The 22,030-nt window shown below is 36.3% G+C and overlaps 3 protein-coding genes across 5 annotated transcripts in view; 1 reads left to right on the top strand and 2 right to left on the bottom strand.

Moving 5' to 3' along the window:
- LOC127876400 (poly [ADP-ribose] polymerase tankyrase-1-like) overlaps positions 1-22,030 on the bottom strand; it is a 66,913-nt gene that overhangs the window by 18,201 nt on the left and 26,682 nt on the right. The gene's annotated exons all lie outside the window — the stretch shown is intronic.
- Positions 5,038-22,030, top strand: part of LOC127876398 (L-sorbose 1-dehydrogenase-like) — a 30,486-nt gene continuing 13,493 nt past the window's right edge. The window contains exon 1 of the mRNA XM_052421603.1: positions 5,038-5,157. Coding sequence (XP_052277563.1) covers positions 5,053-5,157 — 105 coding nt within the window. The 5' untranslated portion in view covers positions 5,038-5,052. The remainder of the gene's footprint in view (positions 5,158-22,030) is intronic.
- LOC127876401 (serine/threonine-protein phosphatase 6 regulatory ankyrin repeat subunit A-like) lies at positions 7,582-21,988 on the bottom strand. Of its 2 annotated transcripts, none has more exons than XM_052421609.1 (9): positions 21,884-21,988; positions 16,169-16,398; positions 15,613-15,710; positions 13,355-13,478; positions 12,634-12,834; positions 12,058-12,176; positions 10,307-10,424; positions 8,947-9,056; positions 7,582-8,513 (listed from the first exon to the last, which is right to left on the bottom strand). In XM_052421609.1, exons 2-9 carry the CDS (start codon positions 16,383-16,385, stop codon positions 8,301-8,303), a joined length of 1,200 nt encoding a protein of 399 aa, XP_052277569.1. In that variant the 5' UTR covers positions 16,386-16,398; positions 21,884-21,988; the 3' UTR covers positions 7,582-8,300. The 2 variants fall into 2 exon arrangements, with proteins under 2 accessions (XP_052277569.1, XP_052277568.1); XM_052421608.1 differs by having other exon boundaries at positions 21,816-21,958.

The raw sequence follows: 22,030 nt of genomic DNA, 5'->3' as shown, positions 1-22,030 counted from the left end.
ATGTTGCATCTACAGCCGTGAAATCACAGAGAAAGCCGACTGTACCTACATGTTCCGTTGTGGACCACCCTTTGGTAAGGGCGGGCCTCATTCCAGAGGACCTAGTCAACGTTCTCGTGGTTCCAACGCCGACATAAAGATCTGCCAACAAGCGTGGGATTAGAAAAGCCAGGGTGTTAACAAGCAGAGAAGTACAGGAAGAGTTAGAAGAAAATGAATAACAAAAACAGCATCTAAGTGAACAAAAGGAGAAGCGCAAAAGATACCGAGAAGAAAAGCGACTTCAAAACGAAATCGAAAAACGACGAAAAAAGGAAGAAATAGAAGAAAAAAGACAGAGAGAAAACATCTAGGCCTATACGGAGAAAGAAAAAGAAGAAAAGAAAAATGAAAAACAAACCTGCAGACCAAATGAATACAGAAAAATAAAACACGTAACCATAACATGAGTGTACACATAACATCGTGACGTTAAATAAAGGTTAACATTAAGCATTGTGTGGCCTTTCTGTAGTCAAGTTCACTCAACAGGAATAAACATCACTAAACCGAGTTCATATAACATTTTTGTCCTCTTCAAGTATGAAGAAGATCTCATTCGCAATGTACAAGTGGTGGAAATGCACTACTATGGTCGAAGGGCGCTGGAACTGCTTCAGGAGCATTTATCACGTCGAACTAGAGCCAAATAACCCCTACGATTCCATGGCAGTGGCAGTATTTGATGGCCCCCGAAAAGTTGGGAATTTAAAACGTGATTGCGCCAAGGCTGTTTATGAGATAGTTTCTTTAAACAAAGGAAAGCCTATGTACTTGTTGCGACCTCTTGAAGAACCCATTGTACGCAATCGACTCACCGGGCCGCAACAGACATGTGCCATAGCCTACAAGATCGACGAATCTGACATATCCATGGTAACCACGACAGCGCAGATGCATACATGCATCTACATCAAAATCATTGAATTAAAATAATAAATGTTCTTTTTATCATTATCATACTATGTCAAAGTATAATTGTTACCGCAGCCTTGATATAACAAATTAAATTAATATTGTGTGTGATTGTTTAAGTGTATCATCAATTAATGCCAGTCGTTTAACTCCATTTCATGCTGTTAGACATTCATATTTTCTTGTTTCATTTGTCATTAATATTATAATGATAATTAAGCATATTATCTTGAACGTCATGGTTGACGATTTTAATATGCTTGGTGTATGTATGTAACATACAGAAATGGTTTTGTTAATTGCATGTTTCATGTTTTAAAACACTTACTTCATTAGGGAATTGTTGTATAGTCTTTATTTTTTGAAAACTCGGTTAAATGACAACTTTAAGGATACATGACGACCTTAACAATAATCTCCTTGACGACACAATGTCTCATTTAATAAAAAGTCGTCAGACCCACCCTTCTTTGAAAACCTATTTATTTCATCACAATAAGTAACACTACGCACCTTAACTCGATACTTTGCGCTACGATATAGTCACCGCTACAATACTAGACCAAACGGAGAACCATTGCAAGTATCTTACGAACCCAAACTAGACCAATGTGTATAAGACTGACGACTTTAGGGTAACAAATTTTTACGGAAATATTTCCCTTCGCAACATGGATCTGGAATGCAGAGAAAGATCATAGGCGGCTCCAAGGGGGCGGACGCGGCGTACGCCCCCCCCCCCCCTAAAATCGCCAAAGTAAAGTCAATTCATTTGATGTTTAACACTTAACTAGAACTAAATCACCTATTTAAACTCAATTTTCTTCTTTTTCGTACACAACATTTCCCACTAATCACAGACAATCGCTTTATGTTTTAAATTAAGACTCTCTGTCGCCCGGTTTTTCAAGTAAAACTTTGCGATTCTGATGTATCCCTCTTTTTGCACATTGCTTCTCTTTTCGCTGCATTTTATGTCAAGAAAGATGGATGCGCCTTCAAAATCACAAAATTCGTGGAGATCCCTAGCAGGGGCTCCCTGGACCCCCAGCAAATCATTCAATATCTCGCCCTCACCTCTTAACCAGAATTCCTGGATCCGCCCCCGGAAGATGACAATCCGTAGAAAGTGCACTTAGCGCTCGGCTCTTCGCTTCAGGAAAATATAGTTCAATATACAACGTAAAATATCCGCCCTGCATATAAAAGCTACATGAAACTAAATTATAAAATTTAAGGTTTTGTAAGCATAGGCGGTTCCAGGGTGGGAATGGCGGACACGGCGTACGCCCCCCCCCCCCCTAAAATCGCTAAAGTAAAGTCATTCATTTCACACTTAACTAGTTCTAAATCCGTTAATCACCTATTTAAACTTGCCAGAGCCTTCAAAATCACTAAATTCGTGGAGCTTCCGGGAGGCAAGCCCCCCTGGACACCCAAAACTATAAACTATGCACTTTTTGGCATTATAAGAAGGTACTTTGATGAAAGTATATAAGGTGTGACATGCTCGAGAAGTGGTTGTCAAAGCCTTCAAAATCATTAAAATCGTGAAGCTTCCGGGGTGGCTTCGCCCCCCTGAACCCCCTAGCAAGACTTTGCCCTGCACCCACCAGGGGCCCTAGCGGCCCCCTGGAACCCCAGCTAATCTATTAATATCCCGCCCCCCTAACCAGAAATCCTGGATCCGCCCCTGGTAAGCAGTCAACACCAGACTGCCTTAACGTATTCAGAAAGTAATAAATGAGTATTCAAGTTTGATAGTTTTTATGGAAGTCTAAATATAAACATTTGTCTTCGGTTTGCTTATAATTAAGATTGAAACATTGTAGTTGGACATACATGTATTCTCATATATAGATGCGTGCATACATGTGAAAGAAAATTGAAATAATTCTATTATGCACGAATAAAATCCTACATATTAGGAAAGACTACATCAGAAAACAGGTTTAATTAGTAAACAGTTCTGCTTATTTATTCATAATTATCATACGATCACGATCGACATGGTATAGTGTAACACACTCAAATATACACCAGTGGCTGTGGAATCAATACACCATTTAAACGTATTCAATTAAATAACCCTTATAACTTAAAAACACAGAATACAGATTTACTTTATACGAAAATTTACATTGACATACTAGTACATGTAAAGATGCTTAAAATTAAACTCAAAAACTTATTGGCAAAAGGCATTTAATCTTATAAATAATTATATATTAGCAAGAAGTAAGTATCACATGTATACATTTTCAGAATTCCAATTCTCAAATTTTAACTTATCTCTTTTCTCACTGAAATACCTGTTGAATATGCAGGTACATATTTAAATAACGAATCATTATAACTACATATATCCACTGAGCTGAAAACGTTTTGCCTTTTATGGATATAACCTATATCGAAAACAAGTGAGTAATAGTCTATATATATATATCTCTTACCCTCAATAGTGTTAACCTACTGGTGTGTGGTGTGTATCCTAACCTATTTTTCATTCCAATCTGAACGCATCGGACAGTGGGCTACACTAGACGATCGCCGATATGGCGGAATTGTCCGAGGTGTCCCGATTGTTTCATTCCGGTTACACTCCAACATGTCTTAAATTTAAGGAAATCTGCTCAAATAAGCACTCAAAGTAACGTTGTGAAACATACACTTTAAGTTGTTGTAATTTAAGAACATAAAGATAGCTGATTTTGAAGGAAAAGAGGCGTTTCTCTCTTAAAACATCTTGTTGTTGTTTTCGCTAAGTCAACGTTAGTTAGGAATACAAACTTAATACAGAGTAGTACATAAAAAAACAGATATAATTATAAATGATGAAACCTGCATACATGGAAGCTTGTCGTCAGTAACACAAACACTAAACGATTGAGTGAAATCATACATAAATAATATTGGGTATTTTTTACGATTGTAACCAGTAAATTTGATGTACTGAGACAAAACCGATCGCATTTTCTCGATTGTATTAATGAAGACGAATGGATTACAGTATTGTAATTCTCTTCTTGTGTAAATGCGTTTCATTTGAAATTAATTTGTATTATATTGAATATGCGCGCTTGTGAAAACTGTACATCGGTCAAATCTAAATTCCAGGGTTTGAAAATAGGACGACGTACTTCACGTACTAGTACGTAGAACAGAATGATGCGTGTTTATGATCGAAAATTAACAAATCTTTTTGAATTCTTAAGGATTACTGGGAAGGTAACTGTTACGAAAATGTATCATTATAACTTTTTGCTTCAGTACAGTTTTAAAATCATGGTACAGGTGTATGTTTAGACATATCTCTTATTGTAATTGTCAATCGAAACAGCAAGTAAGGAAGCGTGTTGTTGTCACCATTTTGTCGTCTGTGTATTTCGTTATCTCATTGTTTGGGGTCACTATTAAGTCCTTATTAGTTATACAATTGCAGTCTGCACAGGCTAATCAGGGACGACACTTTCCGCTTTTATGACGTTTTTCGTTTAAATGAAGTCTCTTCTTAGCACAAATCAAATTTAGGCGGAAGTGTCGTCCCTGATTAGCTTGTGCGGACTGCACAGGCTAATCTTGGACGACACTTTACGCACATGCATTAAGCCCTGTTTTCTCAGAATGTGACTCATTTGATCCTAAGCCTAAAATTGTATAATTGTTGCGTTTAAGGCAAGCAACTATTGTATTGTAATGACTTTGTATATATGGATGAACACTAAACATGTATATAGTAAACGTAAACAAATTAATGTTTAAATGTATATTTAGACAATTAGGACCCATGGTCTATGTGTATGAAATTGCTGTTAAACGTCATCACGTGCCTAATTTGTACGGAAAAATAAACGACACGTGGCTAGATTATTTGTGTGTAAATGTTAAGGAGATGAATGTAAAAAGTGTGAGTTTTTCAAAGTAATTTTCTTTCGAAGTTTTAGAGAATTAATCTTTTAATAAGCATAATAACAATCTAGCCCTCTCTGTATAGTTGGCGCGGGGTCCGCTGGGGCGGTGGTAGCTGCCCGCCTCTCAGAGGACGCCGGAAGTAGCATCCTGTTGATGTAGGCCGGCGGCGACGACTACGGTGACAAGATGGTTGCTGTCCCTTTGATGTATGGGGCCCTTCAGCGGACACACCGGGACTGGATGCTGTCAGTTGAGCTGCAAAAACACGTCCTGAAAGCGTTCAAGGGAAACGTAGGCATTTTGTATGCAAATAGTTATATGAACTACGACGATACAGCTAAAAATATAGCACGGTTGATGATAATTATGTTAAAGACATTAAAAATTACAGTAATTAGCACCTACAAATTGTTTCATAAATCAAGTCATCACCATAGCATGGAAAGAATTGTTTTCTTCTTGTACAATTTCTTTATAATTTAAAGAGTACTATGCAGTAGACTTGCAAGTATTGCAAACTATACATTTATCCACCCATATCGACTTAAGCTTTCATGTATACGTAAGACACTTTCAGAAGAAAATATCATATGCTTTAAGTTAACAATTAACGGTCTACACGCGGTGTGTCTATTCTTGCTGGATGTTTTTAAAGGACGTTTCCGCTTATAGCAAGAAATACATACCTTGCACGTATCTGGATATTCCTCGAGATCAAATCTAGTGCGTATTACGAGGATGGACGAAGAAGACTAGTTTCCCTTACATCCCTCCTTTGCCTACATAGCAAACAAACAAAAACTCTGTTTTTTGGTACTATCCGTTGGGACTCGCATACCGGCTGAATGGTGTACTAGCCGTTGGGACTCGCATACCGGCTCTACTAGCCGTTGGGACTCGCATTCCAGCGGGAAGGTACTAGCCGTTGGGACTCGCATACCGGCTTGAACCGTTGATACTTTGGCATACCGGCTGTCCATTTATTATTATACTTAAAGTAATTATCATCATCAAACCTTCAAACATACATCACATACTACAATCTTTCTAACAGTCATCATACAGTGAAATTCTATGTGAACTTAGCCCAATACATATATCAATTATTCAAATCAATATATAATTTCCATAATATGAAATATTAACACATTACTATAAAAATAACATGTATACCGTGCGAGTTCCCAAAGATGAATGACAAACCTTCCAGAGCCTCTAGCGGCAAATTCATACTGAAGGGAAAGTAATTTTCGACTCATTCAATAAATTTCAAACATCGAAAAATATATAAGTTGGCTTCCATTCGGGGGGGGGGGGGGGGTCAATCCAAAATTCAAGAGACGTCCCGTTCCAGAGACCACGACTCTAGCTGGGTCTTTAAGTCCGATATAGTACAGTAAACACGGTCTTAACGTTTCATACGAAACACTTAAGTGAGGGTTGAGCTGGGAATCGAACAAGCGACCCTGATTTCTAGCGCCACATGATCACATATTTGTTCTTTTGAGATGAACCGAAAGTCTTACCTGCCTCGTGACGTTTTCAAAAAAAAGTCAGCATTAGACGTTTTATAGTCGCCAGGTGGTGTTATTGTGGGCTAATAAAAGCTCAATGTAGGACATGTGGAGTTGTTGTCGTAGACATTTGTGTTCAAAGACCTGCGTTCTGTGTCCGCGTTAAATATCCAGGTGTCTTAACCGTGCAGTACGACTGAGTCTACATGGGACTTGTTGAGCCTTTGCACGGTGTGGAGTTTACGAAGCATCTTTTTTCACAACCTGCTCAGTTTTGCATCGCTGCAGTCACCATTAAAATTCTTATTCGGGCCTCGGCGTACTGGTTTCTAGAGGCAACTTTTAAATTTAAATTGTTACAAATAATGTACGATTTTCAATTAAGGTGAAAGGTCTGGTCTCGTTTTAGTCATGTCCTTAAATATTTGTAAACTAGATATATCGATTCTGTTTGTATTATTGTCAGAAGCCGAGGTTTAAAAATTCTATTATAATTATATGACGTGTATTATTAAGCCGTTTATACGTACTATTTAATTGAAAAATATACACGTAATGCCATTCCATCGTTAAGATAAATAAGGTTATATAATAAACTTGAAGCATTTGCGTCCTAATTTGATTATAAGTACAATCATTGTAACAGTTTTAAGTGTGATATTATACAGGGCGGAATGAAAAGATTCTTTATAGGCAGGTCCAAGCTCGCCACTCGAATGTTTAAAAGTTGCCGACGCTCCTGAAGGGTATATACTACTAGGATTTTACAAGATTGTTAGGTTCCAGAGAGTTACTCACACTCGGTGTGATATATCTGTTACTGTGTCATCATGTTCCTTTCGCCGTTTGCGCCGTGGAATACATCACACAATCAACTTGTTCTGTATTGTTTAAAAAAGTTGAAGGCTTGTGCTTAAGTGAACCTTTAAATTAAAAATATGAAGGGCTTACAATATTTACTGGACTTTACATGTACACTTAAATATAGTAGCCATAGTTTTATAAATTACATTTATGTCTGCACACAGTGTGAATTTATTCACGTTTTCCTCCACCATACTCCGAATTCTACCACAACAACATGCTCGAGGAAAAAATACAATTATAATTTTTATTGGATGTTATAATAATAATAATAATTATTATTATTATTATATATATTTTTATTATGTTCGAGGCAATAAAGAGTTCTGACAAGACATAAGTTTCATAGGATATATTTTCATTAAAAATGCAAGTTTAAAAATCAAACGGTGTGTGTTTTCGAATGCAATTGATTACATTAACATCACTTTGTACTATTACCTACGTAAGACAAACATTTCACCACGTTTTGCATAACCATTCCATTATTTCCTCACTATAAATGCCGAAAGTGTTCTAAATAGATGTCAAAAAGGCACGTGTATGTTGTAAAAACCACGCGCTCCTTATTACTCTATCAAATCTTTCAGTAAATTATAGTGGGCCCTTTGATATCCACACAGTTATCTATAGTTCACAATACTTTTGTATTTATGGGACGTTACGCAAGTGCCTATACTACTGCTCAATATTCGCGAAGCTCGGTCAGTTAACTATAAACTGAAGTATTCATGACTGCTGCACAATAAATCAACAGGATACACTTTACATGATAAACTGTTCTGTTCAGTCGATAAAGCAAAAGTTCAAAGGAGACCGTTGCACTAAGCTTCCGTGGGTTACAACTAGTAAGCAAGTTGTGATTCACATAAGTCGACATGTTAACGTTTAAAATCACCTATGCAACTGGTATTTGAATGCTAACTCACGAGCGAGGGCTAATTGAAACAACTCCAGTTGATGCTATATACTACTTTTGGACGTTCTTGTGTGTACATTTGGTGTCATTAGTACGTGTCCAAGATGACGTGATAACACAGAGTTGAACCTTTCTTCTCAGACGGCAACGTCTTCTGGCTGTATATCCCTACACAGAACAAAGTCCTGCAAGGTGCGCGGTAGATCAAGGTCCATAACTCTGGCGGGTCCCTCACGGTTCAAGCATGTCCGGATCTTTTCCCGGCACAGGCGCTGTAATGTCCGCGGAGTGTACAGCTCCTTTACCAACCTATCCCGAAACTCAGGTAGCCTCTCGAAAACATACTGCATCTGAAACAAGAAACGTTCATTGATTTCAGTGAATTCTTTTCTGCAAGATACGTATTTAGAGGTCTACCTATGACAATTTTGACAATATTGATAACATATTGGAGTAATAATATCTCTATATATTACTTTACAATCACTATGATAATGTTTGCTTTTTAACGCCACCAATATCTATGACGTATGGTGTGAAGCCTAAGAAAAGGACTTTTACGAAGTAACTTCATATATATGAATCATTATGTATGTACCATGGGTAAAACCATAAAAATGTCAAAGATAACTAGCATTTGTAACGATAATGCGCGTGTGTGGAAAAGTGACTGCAAACACAGCCAGAAACGGCATCGCAAGTTAGAAATGCTTATGGCATGATGAAAACAAGTCAGCACCTAATACGATTGTGTTTATGTCTTATATTGGTCGTTTTACATACATATGTGTTATCCATGATGACAGAGGCCTCTCTGGACACGTCACAGAACAGCAGGGTGAGTATCGTCTGCAGGGAGGAGTTGGTCATCGCCATGTCAAGCAAGCTGCGATCTGAAACGGTCAACAAATTAAACTTTGAAGGATTTAAGAATTACCAACTAAATCAAATGAAATTTATTACATAACCAATCCATATTTTTAACGAAACATCCTTATTCTATAAAATGTTTATACCATTCTAAAAATGAAAACGATTGCGTTGAATAGTTAAATATCTAATTAAATGACATATAAATCACCAAAATTTCAAATTACATGAAGCTCAGAAGCTTTACTGACACGTCCTTTATAGAGCCGTTTATTCCGAATATCCTACGGTCCATCTTAGTAAATGAAAATTGTGCAAAACATATGTATTACATAACAATCAAAAATGCGTTTTACTAGTGTGCATAGGCACGTGCGCTGATATTTTTATTTATATTGAAAAAACCAACAACAATGGCGACATATTTTCGATATGCCGATATTCCTTTTCGTATCACACGGGATACTAATGTACAGTGGTTTCAATATAGCTTTGTACATAGAAACATAGGAACAAACTCCTTATTACTTCAAATTGGATATTTCACTATAGTACACTGCACCTTATGTCAACCTGAATGCGAAACTATTCAACATATACTTTGGAAATCAGTTCATAACATAACTGTGTTCTGGGTGTTATCATTTTTCGAACTTTCTAAATATGTCATCCTTTATACTCTGACATGCACATTCGTATGGGCTTTTAAATTTAACATTTAAACTAATTGCCATACACATTTTGATTTCTGTATCGGCGTCCTCATTTCCCCCAAACGGCCAAACCGGTCAAGGGATTGATGATGATGACGATGACGTAACATTTGATGTGATCAAAATGCTTTAATATACATGTAAAACGAGCAAAACAAACCCACTCTTAAAGAAGCTTAAACGTAACTATATTTGCATTACCATGCATTTAATGAAATCAACTATTGTTATGTGTGTGTGAAGGCAAGGCATTGGAACTATTGTTAACGGTTTTCCAGATGTTGTGATAAGGGACTTTTAGATGTTTTATTTGGTCAATAATTACTTTAACAACTGCTATTTATATTTAATGAGAAAACGTTTGCTGATGAAATGTATAACATGGGTTTGAATATGCCTATATTTTTATACACTGTGTAATTTGAGTGGGATGCCTCGACCCTCACACACCTATTTACGAGGAAAATAAAATATATTAAAGGTAAAACATTCCATTAAAGAAAAAGATATTATGTGTCACTTTTTTCACACAAAAACGCAGAATATTGTAGTTAAAAAACCTTGCTTAACGCTGATGTTCAGGTCCGCTCCTTGATGGATCAGGTACAACAAGTAATCGGGGCGGCGAGTTTTGTGGTCTGTGCAAAAATACACTGGAGTCATTCCTTTAGCGTCTTTCTGAAATGATGCATCAATTATGATTTTTATTTTACGAATTTAATAGCGATTTTATAAGGGCTTACACATGTGTTTTCTTTAAATATCAGCTCGATATCGACTGCGTGTCGACTGTAAACAGGCTGGTTCTTTCGAATGTCTATGTCCATCCTACAACAGGATAATAATGTTTATTATTTTGAATTAAATGTCTGTTAAAATCAATTCTTGTTTAACAAGAGAGTAACTTGTATATACCTACGGTGGCATAGAGGTGACATTCACTCCTCTTGTTTTAAATTGCACTCCTCTTCTTTCTATCTCGTGGCCTCGACTTAGTTATTCAAGGCCACGACTTACTATATCGTGGCCACAAGTAAGCTATGTCGTGGCCTCGAGTTACTAAGTCGACGCCACGAGATAGACAAAAGATGAGTGTAAAACTAAATAAAAAGGAGTGCAATTAATAAAGAGCATTGCAGTGCAGTAAATAAAGGAGGGGTGCATTAAACAAAAGAGGAGAGAATTTTAGCTATCTCGAGGGAACAAAGTGTGTCAGCCAATCAAAGTTTGCGTAACGTGTGCAAATATTCTGTACGCAAACATATAGCTGGCCAAAGCGGATTTTTACTGTGATGATTACTTCCCTTTGTATAAAGATCCCCATGAAAGACCACAGGTGGTTAGCGTGTGGCTATGATATTAATTAGTGAAAACATCATTTTGAATGATAAATAATCATATTATAACGAAAAATTAACTTTTCTGAAAAAAAATATTTCACTATCAAATATATATATATATATTTGATAGTGAAATTTTTTTTTTTCAGAAAAGTTAATTTTTCGTTATAATATGATTATTTATCATTCAAAATGATGTTTTCACTAATTAATATCATAGCCACACGCTAACCACCTGTGTGAAAGACTATATGGAACTGGAAGAATTGACATAACAAAAAATTTCATTGGCCAAGTAACTCGAGGCCACGACATAGCTAACTCGTGGCCACGAGTTACTAAGCGAGGCCACGAGATAGAAAAAGGGGGAGTGCAATTTTAAAAAAAAGGAGTGAATGTCACCTCTATACCACCGTATATACATGTGCAATTTGCATAGAAATGTATGCGTGTTATTGAAAAGACATCGGCTATCACAGTATGTTCCATTGGCTTGGTATTTAGACCGTTTACAATCAAAACGCTCAAAGCACTAATTCTAATTGCGGTTGCATAACACTGACAACACGCTACTTACTTGCTCAGTGATGATTTTATTTTAATTGAACTTTGTTTATTTTAAAGGGACTAAAATCAAAATGAAACGTGATGATTGGTAAACATAAACTATTTAGAATATGACAACTGAATAAAGGTCAAACAACATTTTAATCCAATTAGCCCAATTCAATCAGTGTGGCTTTAAAATTAATAAACAGTTAGAATGGATTAATGAATCTCAAAGTAGGCTATATTATCAGTGAATAACATCAACTCAAATTATTGAAAACAATGGTCATCTTACAGTGATATAAAATGAGACTTTTTTAATGAGTATTTTTTCTCTTTTCAAGTCATAAGCACTGCATTACTAAAACATACAGTGATAACTAAGCATAAATGATGCGACTCAATAGAAATGGGTACTTTACCTGATTAATGTTCGCTCCGTGGGCTATAAGCAGTTTTGCAACATCAATGCTCTGAAATTGTGACACGAACATCATGGGAGTGCAACCCGAAATACCCCTGATGTTGACGTCACATTTCTCTGCAAAGTCAGGAAACGTATTGAACATATAATCTATTTCAAAATAAGGATGGATTTATTGCTGAAGTAAGCAGACATGGTTTATGCCCCACAACCTAATACAACATGTGTATGTGTTTAGTTTGTGGTGAGATTTTAACGCAATCATTGATTGCAAAAAGCGAAATTTTCCAAAAGGCCTTGGTTTTATTAAAATCTAACTTTTGAGGAAATGACCATAAACCCTTAAGTTGATGCTAGTACACATATGTTATCGGATTTTTCATATTTCTTATTTCTTACGAACCATTCTGGTAATGTGTATGCATTGATTGAAAAGTTCTGTATAAAGTCAATGATTGCGTACGTAAATACATTTAAGGCATACTGATATAATTGTACATGTAAAATCATGAATTAAATCTCAATGACGTTAGTTCAATTTACCTCGATACCGTCTGCAACTAATGTGCCTTACTTGATAACAGAAACTGTATAAAATCTAGGTTCGGTTGTCGTCTGAAGCAGGAATGCTGTAGAACCGATGTGCCCTTTATATCCTGAAGGTCAATGTCAGCTCCAAGGTCTACTAGAGCGCGCGCTATGTCCAGTCTGTTGGATATCACTGCCTCCAGGAGAGGCGACCTTCCGCTTGATGACCGCGCGTTGATTTCTGCTCCTTTTTTGTAACAGACAATCGTTTGTATTTAACCTTTTGCGTATTTGAAACCTTTGAATCAGCAATATTTTGTGTTGTATTGTTTAAGCTCAATTACGAGTAGGAAGATTGAAACATATTCTACGAGAGATGACTAGCATCCGTGTTTATGCAGAGGTTTATTGAGAAATCTCTTGGATGATATACTATTATTTAAAGCAACATGTTTTTCTCACATTATATAATTTAGTAATGAATTATACACTGTTATTATTATATAACCAGTGTTCGAGGAATCGCTGACTCTCGACTAATAAGCAACTTTTTAATATTATGAATTGTATTAAAAAAGTAACGCATATATTCGTTAGAGACGCTTTTGCCCTTAAAGAACTCAAATGAGATTTATACATGATCTCACACGTATTTCTGCACCTGAAATTAAACATTTATTTAATATTTTTGCTCATGAATGGGGTTTCGCTACTTTCATACGTTAATTAGCGAGAAAGCATGTACAAAGTTACAACACGTTTGTTACCTTTTCTGACCAGTGTCTCTACAACGGACAGCCGACTGGCGACCACAGCAAGATGCACGGGCGTACGCTGCTGTTCATCCCGTATGTTGATGTCCGCACCGTGTGCGAGTAGCTTGGCAATTATCTAGAATAAGACAAAAAATACACTTCTAATTTATTCCAAGGAAGTCGGTCCAAAATAATCCAGTATATGTAACACTCATTGGCATAGCATAATATATTGTATGGCTGTGACTCGTGTGAACGGTTTCAGGATGTATCTTCTATGTCACGTGCTAGCTGGTTATAGAACAAGAGGGCCATGATGGCCCTAAATCGCTCACCTGACTAACCTTGCTACATCAACTTAAATTCTATCAGACCCATATTCAATCCCAAGCCAGATTTCATCAATTAATACATTCTGACATAATTTCATTAAGACGTGATGAAAACTGTGACCTCTTTCATCTACACAAGGTTTTACTAGAATTGGCCAGGTGACCTAATTTTTGACCCCAGATGACCCATATACGATTCAAAATCAGATATTATCAAGATAAACATTCTGACCATATTTCATTAAGATCAGATGAAAGCTATGACCTCTATTGTCTACACAAGGTTTTTCTATTATTTGACCTAGTGACCTAGTTTTTGACCACAGATGGCCCAAAAACAATCCCAACCCAGATTTAATCAAGATTAACATTCTGGCCAAATTTTATTAAGTTTGGATGAAAACTGTGATCTCTACTGTTTACACAAGTTTTTCTTTTAACTTTTACCTAGTGACCTAGTTTTTTACCCTAGATAACCCAAATTCGATACCAACCCAGATTTTAACAAGACAAACATTCTGACTAAACTTCATAAAGATTGGATGAAAATTGTGACCTCTATTGTCTACACAAGTTTTTTTTATTTGACCTAGTGACCTAGTTTTTGACCCCAGATGACCCAAATACGATCCTAACCCAGATTTCATCAAGATAAACATTCTGACCAAATTTTATAAAAATTGGATGAAAACTGTGACCTCTATTGTCTACACAAGGTTTTTCTATGATTTGACCTAGTGACCTAGTTTTTGACCCCAGATGACTTAAATACAACCCCAACCCAGATTTCATCAAGATAAACATTCTGATCAAATTTCATAAAGATTGGATGAAAACTGTGACCTCTATTGTCTACACAAGGTTTTTCTATTATTTGACCTAGTGACCTAGTTTTTGACCCCAGATGACTCAAATATAATCCCAACCCAGATTTCATCAAGATAAACATTCTGACTCAATTTCATAAAGATTGGATGAAAACTGTGACCTCTATTGTCTACACAAGGTTTATCTATTATTTGACCTAGTGACCTGTTTTTTGACCTAGTGACCTAGTTTTTGACCCCAGATGACCCAAATACAATCCCAACCCAGATTTCATCAAGATAAACATTCTGACCAAATTTCATAAAGATCGGATGAAAACTGTGACCTCTACTGTCTACACAAACAAATTGTTGACGGACACACGCACACACGCACGCACGCACACACGCACGCACAACGGACGCCGGACATCACACGGTCCCATAAGCTCACCATGTCACTTCGTGACAGGTGAGCTAAAAATGAAATGATTATGTATATTTAATGAAATCGTCAAAGTTTTCTCCAATTGTTTGCATGAAGGAGCCTATGCATAGAAATGCGTATTTTTGCGATTGTAATATCTCAACAATGAAAGTTAAGCATATTGCATTGCATGTAATATCACACGAATAAAGTTTAATCAAGACATGGAGTACATATACAATATGAACAGCAACACAATAACGTAATGCAATAAGAGATAAAAAAACATATGCAATACACCTAAGGTTATCTATATAATATAATTCAATACAAAGCATAACGCTAAGTTTACAATTAAATGTAATTTTGTTATCCAAAACATATAAGAAATATAAATAGAAAAGACATTTTCAGTTTTTAATACGAGAAAAGTAGCTCGACAGAAATGTGTGCCGGTCGTTATAAGAGAACAAACACACTTAGCACATGTTTTCAAAGTGATTCAAAGAAGTTATGATGGCGCTGTGTAAATGGTGACGGTCGCGTGATAAGGAGATCCCATTTTGATTCCCCGCTTTGGGATCGTCCATAAGATCTTACTACACTAAGTTCTGGTTCTACCCAAGAAACAGACTCTAGACTGTCTTATTTTGAGTTAGGCTTTAGAAGCCATCGAGCTTCTACGTTGACTGAAAGTAAAGATACCTTGTGTTTTGCGTGAAGGACGGCGAGATGCAAGGCCGCGTAATGCGTCATGCGAAGTCGGTGGGCTAGCGTGTTAGCATGGAGCTGGTACACACCCTCTGTGAATGGGAGAAGGGACAACACTTTGAATGACCCCGGTTATGGTGAATGCTATGAAATGCATATGTGGGTGCTGTTCTTAAAAACAAAATATCAATGCATTTTCTGTATTGTATACGAACATTTTTAGAGTCACAGGAAAAGACAAAGTTCTAAAATCTTTATTGTAAGATTCAGGATCTAGATGTTTTATGTACCAGAAATTACGCTGAAAATATTTCGAATTCAGGCTTATCAATTTTTGTGCTATTTTGGCACGCTTTTTCAAACAAGCATTAGTGTATAAAATGACCACGCTTTATAAAAGGTGTTTATAAACTGCTTTGTTATGAAATCTTAATGCGTAAAAGTTGATTGCTTAGGAACATAGTATTTTATATCTACACACGTATAAAGAGTTAAATGGTATACGGATTTCCGTACAGGTTGCGAAGAAGAAATATAATCAAAGACGCACCTGTAAATTTTGTATCTACGTCAAAACCGGAGCGCAGAGTCTGGCCGATCATGCGCAGGTCATTGTACCGAATTGCGGCGAATAGGCTCGGTTCACTGTCGGGGATTGTCGCTTCCGTGAACATGTCGTCGAGGTCCACCGCCGGTTCCGGATCCGCCGGAAGCTCGCCGCTGAGAAGGGGTTCGTCTCTGTTCAATTGTCTGCGTTTCATTTCCATAGTCTGCAAAAATCTGAAACATAAATTACGCAACAATTTTGTTTTATTTAGCAAAAAAGTTCAACGATAAAGTTTGTGCATGATGTTCAGAAGGTTTAAGTAAAAGTACAAAGCAAATACGTGTTTTTCTTCGTAATATGTACCGACCGACGGACTATTAAGAAAAATGATAAATGTGATGTTGGCAATTATCGCCCTGTGTCCATACTCAGTATCATATCTAAGGTTTTTGAAAGGGTTGTTTATGACCAAATTGAATCCTATCTCAATGAAAAAGAAATATTATACAAGTTTCAGTCTGGTTTCAGAAAAAGATTTTCAACTGACACTTGTCTCATTCACTTGTCTGATTATATTAAATTTGAAATGGATAAAGGTCACTTTATAGGCATGGTATTACTGGACCTACAGAAAGCGTTCGATACTGTTGATCATTCTACCCTTATTATGAAACTTGAAGCCTTAGGCCTTAGTCAAGGTATTCTGCGTTGGTTCAGGTCATATTTATCTGATAGGCAACAACTTGTTGATGTGTCTGGTATCTTCTCACAGCCTTGTATGATTACATGTGGTGTCCCATAAGGGTCCATACTCGGTCCCCTTTTGTTTTTAATTTATATTAATGACATGTCCGCAGTGGTCAAAAACAATTGTTACTATATGTAAGATGATTCTGCTATTTTGGTTTCTGGGAAAAATAGGTCAACTATTGAAAAAGAATTGGCAGAAGATCTTGAAACTGTTAGCCATTGGTTAGTTGATAATAAATTGTCTCTGCATCTTGGTAAAACTGAATCTATCATATTTGGGTCTAAGCAGAAACTTAAGCAAAATAAGGATCTTCATATTACATGTAATGGCCAGGTTATTAATTCAACTTCATCAGTAAAATATTTAGGTGCCACCCTTGATCAACATTTAACCGGTGAATCCATGGTTACTTCAATCATCAAAAAGGCAAATGCCAGGTTAAAATTTTTGTACAGGAAACAAGCATTTCTTACAGTCCACACTAAAAGACTTTTGGTTTCTTCACTTATCCAGTGCCACTTTGCGTGTTCCTTCTGGTTTCATGGATTAAATAAATATTGGAAGGATAAGCTCCAGATCACCCAAAACAAATTGGTCAGATTTGTTCTCAATCTAGAACCCAGGTCTCATATCAGCAATCAACATTTTGTTTCTTTAAACTGGTTGCCGGTTTCCAAAAGAGTGGAACAAATTACACTATGTCATGTATTCAAAATTAAGCATGGTCTTTCTCCAAGCTACATGAGTCAAAACTTTGTAACTCAGGATTCTGTTCATTCTTATAGAACTAGGTCTAGTGAACATGGGTCATTTGTGCCTCCAAAGGTTAAAAGTTTTGGGATTAAGTCGTTTGCTTACCTAGGATGTAAGTTATGGAACATGTTACCTCCACATATAAGGAGTATTCCCACTTTCGATACTTTAAAAGGAGCGGTTAAGAACCACTTTTTAGAATGATGATTATTGTCCTATTTATTCATGTTTTGTTTTCAACTCCTAACTAGTCCCAAGAGTAATGTGATATTATTTTATTTGTAACGTTGTGCTTTTAGTCTGAGATAGCTACATAGATCAGTTACTATAAGGTATTTCTTTTTTATCTTGTTACATTGTCATAATCAATTGAGCAACAGCATAGTTGAGTCATTTTTATAAATACCTTTGTTCTTTTATATTGTAATGATTCTTTTTATTTTGTTTTCATGGTCCATGCCTCTCTATGTCAGACCACCATCAGTAGAAAGGACCACAATGGAAACAAGAGATTATCATCTCTTTTTTGTGTCATCCTTGATATTGATGCTTACTGACATTGTTCATCACACAGCATTTCATTAATAACATATTTTAAATGTTGTTAAATTTTAAAATGTATGTATGTGTTGTTGTATTATGTTATGTTGCTCATTATCGAAATAAGTCTATCTCTATATATCTATCTATTACATTTAAAACAATTCATCTAATTTTTTAGTTGTTTCCTTCTAGGAGTCTAGCCACGGCGTGATAAAATAATTATTCAAATTGCATTCGTTAGTACACCTCATCTTTCACCACTGTAGATTATTATAAAATCGAATATTGTTCTTGACTAAAAATAGACTATAGTCTTTACTAGAAGTCGAATATGGCTACAATAAATAACACTTAAAATCGTACCAAGGTTCGTTACTGAATATCGTATATGGCCACAGTAAATGGCTCTTAAAATCCCACCATTGTTCATTACTGCAAGTCGACTATGGCCACAGTAAATGACTCTTAAAAGCCCACCATTGTTCATTACTGCAAGAAGTCGACTATGGCCACAGTTAATGACTCTTAAAATGAAACCCTCGTTCATTACTGCCAGTTTACTATGGCCACAGTAAATAACTCTTAAAATGACACCTTTTTTATTACTTCAAATTGACTATGGCCACAGTGAATGACTCTTAAAATGACACCGTCGTTCATTACAGCAAGTCGACTATTGCCACAGCGAATGACTCTTAAAATGACACAATTGTTCATTACTACAAGTCGACTATGGCCCCAGTAAATGACTCTTAAAATGACACCATCGTTCATTACTGCAAGTCGACTATGGCCACAGTAAATGGCTCTTAAAATGACACCATTGTTCATTATTGGAAGTCGCCTATGGCCACAGTGAATGACTCTTAAAATGACACCACCGGTGGTGATGATGGAATACTGACGTTGCAACAACAAGCGTTTCTCGGCAGTCTTTGAGCGACACGCAACCCATAGAAAACAGTGCTACCTACTGCCCTCCAGAATTTGCACGTGCTGCGATGGAGTGTACATTGACACCCCGAAAAAAAAGCAAGTTTGAGGAGTGTTATAACTGCAGCATCGACTTACACGATACTGTGTTTCAAACATGGCGTCACCTTAAGGGCCAGGTGGAAAGCCAAGCAGCAAGTGCACGTAATCCTGTAGAAAAACCTGACGTCCTATCTGTTGCAACAACAGCCGTGAAAACACAGAGAAAGCCGACTGTACCTACATGTACCGTTGTGGACCACCCTTTGGTAAGGGCGGGCCTCATTACAGAGGACCTAGTCTACGTTCTCGTAGTTCCAACGCCGACACAAAGATCGGCCAACAAGCGTGGGATTAAAAACGCCAGGGTGTTAACAAGCAGAGAAGTACAGGAAGAGTTAGAAGAAAGTGAATGAAAGGAGAAGCGCAAACTAGAACGACAAGAAAAGCGACTTCAAAACGAAATTGGAAAACGACGTAAAAAGAAAGAAATGGAAGAAAAATAAACAGAGAGAAAAAAATTAAGGCCGAAAAGAAAACGAAGACAAGAAAAAAATAAAAATAAATTAAGACACATCAAAATAAACCTGCAGACCAAATCAATACAGAACAATTAAACACGTAACCATAATATGAGTGTACACATAGCATCGTGACGTTAAATAAAGGTTAACATTAAGCATTGAATGGCCTTTCTGTAGTCAAGTTCACTCAACAGAAATAAACATCACTAAACCGAGTGCATATAACATGTTGTCCTCTTCAGGTATACAATTATGAAGAAGATCGTCATACGCAATGTCCAAGTGGTGGGAATGCACCATTATGGTCGAAGGCGCTGGAACTGCTGAGCATTTATCACGTCGAACTGGAGAAAAAATAGCCCCTACGATTCCATGGCAGTGGCAGTATTTGATGGCCCCCGAAAAGTTGGGAATTTGAAACGCGATTGCGCTAAGGCAGTTTATGAGTTTCTTTAAACAAAGGAAAGTGTATGTACCCATTGTACGCAATCTACGCACCGGGCCGCAACAGACATGAGCCATAGCCTTCAAGATCGACGAATCTGACATATCCATGGTAACCACGACAGCGCAGATGCATACATGTATCTACATCAAAATCATGGAATTAAAATAATAAATGTACTCTTAATCGTTATCATACTACGTCAAAGTAAAATCGTTACCGTAGCCTGAATATCACAATGCTATTGTTTAATAGTTTAACATTTTTTTTCTTAGTTTTGTTTTGTGTTCGAAATTTTCAAAATAGCTTTTTTTATCGAAATGTTAAAAAGGGACATTAAATTAATATTGTGTGTGACTGTTTAAGTGTATCATTAATTAATACCAGTCGTTTAACTCCATTTCATGCTGTTAGACATTCATTATTTACTTGTTTCATTTGTCATTAATATTATAATGATAATTACAGTAAGCATATTATCTTGAACGTCATGGTTGACGATTTTAATATGCTTGGTGTATGTATGCAACATACAAAAATTGGTTTTGTTAATTGCATGTTTCATGTTTTAAAACACTTACTTCATTAGGGAACTGTTGTGTAGTCTTTTATTTTTAAAAACTCGGTGAAGTGACGACTTTAGGGATACATGACGACCTTAACAATAATCTCCTTGACGACACAATGTTTCATTAAATAAAAAGTCCTCAGTCCCACCCTTCTTTGAAAACCTATTTATTTCATCACAATCAGTAACAGTACACACCTTAACTTGATACTTTGCGCTACGATATAGTTACCGCTTAAATACAAGACCAAACGGAGAACTGTTGCAAGTATCTTACAAGCCCAAACCTGACCAATGTGTATAAGACTGACGACTTTTAGGTTACAAATTTTTACGGAAATATTTCCCTTAGCAACATTGATCTGGAATGCAGAGAAAGATGACAATCAGTAAAAAGTGCGCTCAGCACTCGGCACTTCGCTTCAGGAGAATATAGTTAAATATACAACGTAAAATATCCACCCTGCATATAACAAGCTGCATGAAACTAAAGAGTATATGTTTTGTAAACAGTCAATACCAGACCGCCTAAACGCATTCAAGAAGTAATAAATGAGTATTCAAGTTTGATAGTTTATATGGAAGTCTAAATATAAACATTTGTCTTCGGTTTGCTAATATTTAAGATCGAAGCATAGCAAAGTTGGTGTACATACATGTATTCTCATATATAGAGGCGTGCGTATATACTTGTGAAAGAAAATTGAAATAATTCTATAATGCACGAATAAAATCCTAGATATTAGGAAAGACCACATCACAAAACAGGTTTAATAATTAAACACTTCTGCTTCTGTATTCATAATTACCATGCGATCACGATCGACATGGTATAGTGTAACTTACTCAAATATACACCAGTGGTTGTGGATTCAATACCCCATTTAAACGTATTCAATTAAATAACCCTTTGAAATTTAAAACACAGAATACATATTTACTTTATAAGATAACTTACATAGACATACTAGTACATGTAAAGATACCTTAAACATTAACTCAATAGCTTATTGGCAAAAGGCGTTTTATCGTATAAATATATTAGCAAGAATCACATAAAATTTCAGAATTCCAAATCTCAAATTTTAACTTACCTCTTTTCTCACTGAAATACCTGTTGAATATGCAAGAACATATTAAAATAACGAATCATTACACCTACATATATCCACTGAGCTGAAAACTGTTTGCCTTTTATGGATATAACCTTTATATAAACAAGTGAGTAATAGTCTATATTTATCTCTTACCCTCAGTATTGTTAACCTACTGGTGTGTATCCTAACCTATTTTTAATTCCGGTTACACT

This window comes from Dreissena polymorpha, chromosome 4, assembly GCF_020536995.1.
Source record: "Dreissena polymorpha isolate Duluth1 chromosome 4, UMN_Dpol_1.0, whole genome shotgun sequence".
In the NCBI taxonomy this organism is placed as follows: Eukaryota; Metazoa; Mollusca; class Bivalvia; order Myida; family Dreissenidae; genus Dreissena; species Dreissena polymorpha.
This window is presented reverse-complemented; position numbering and strand designations above follow the sequence as displayed.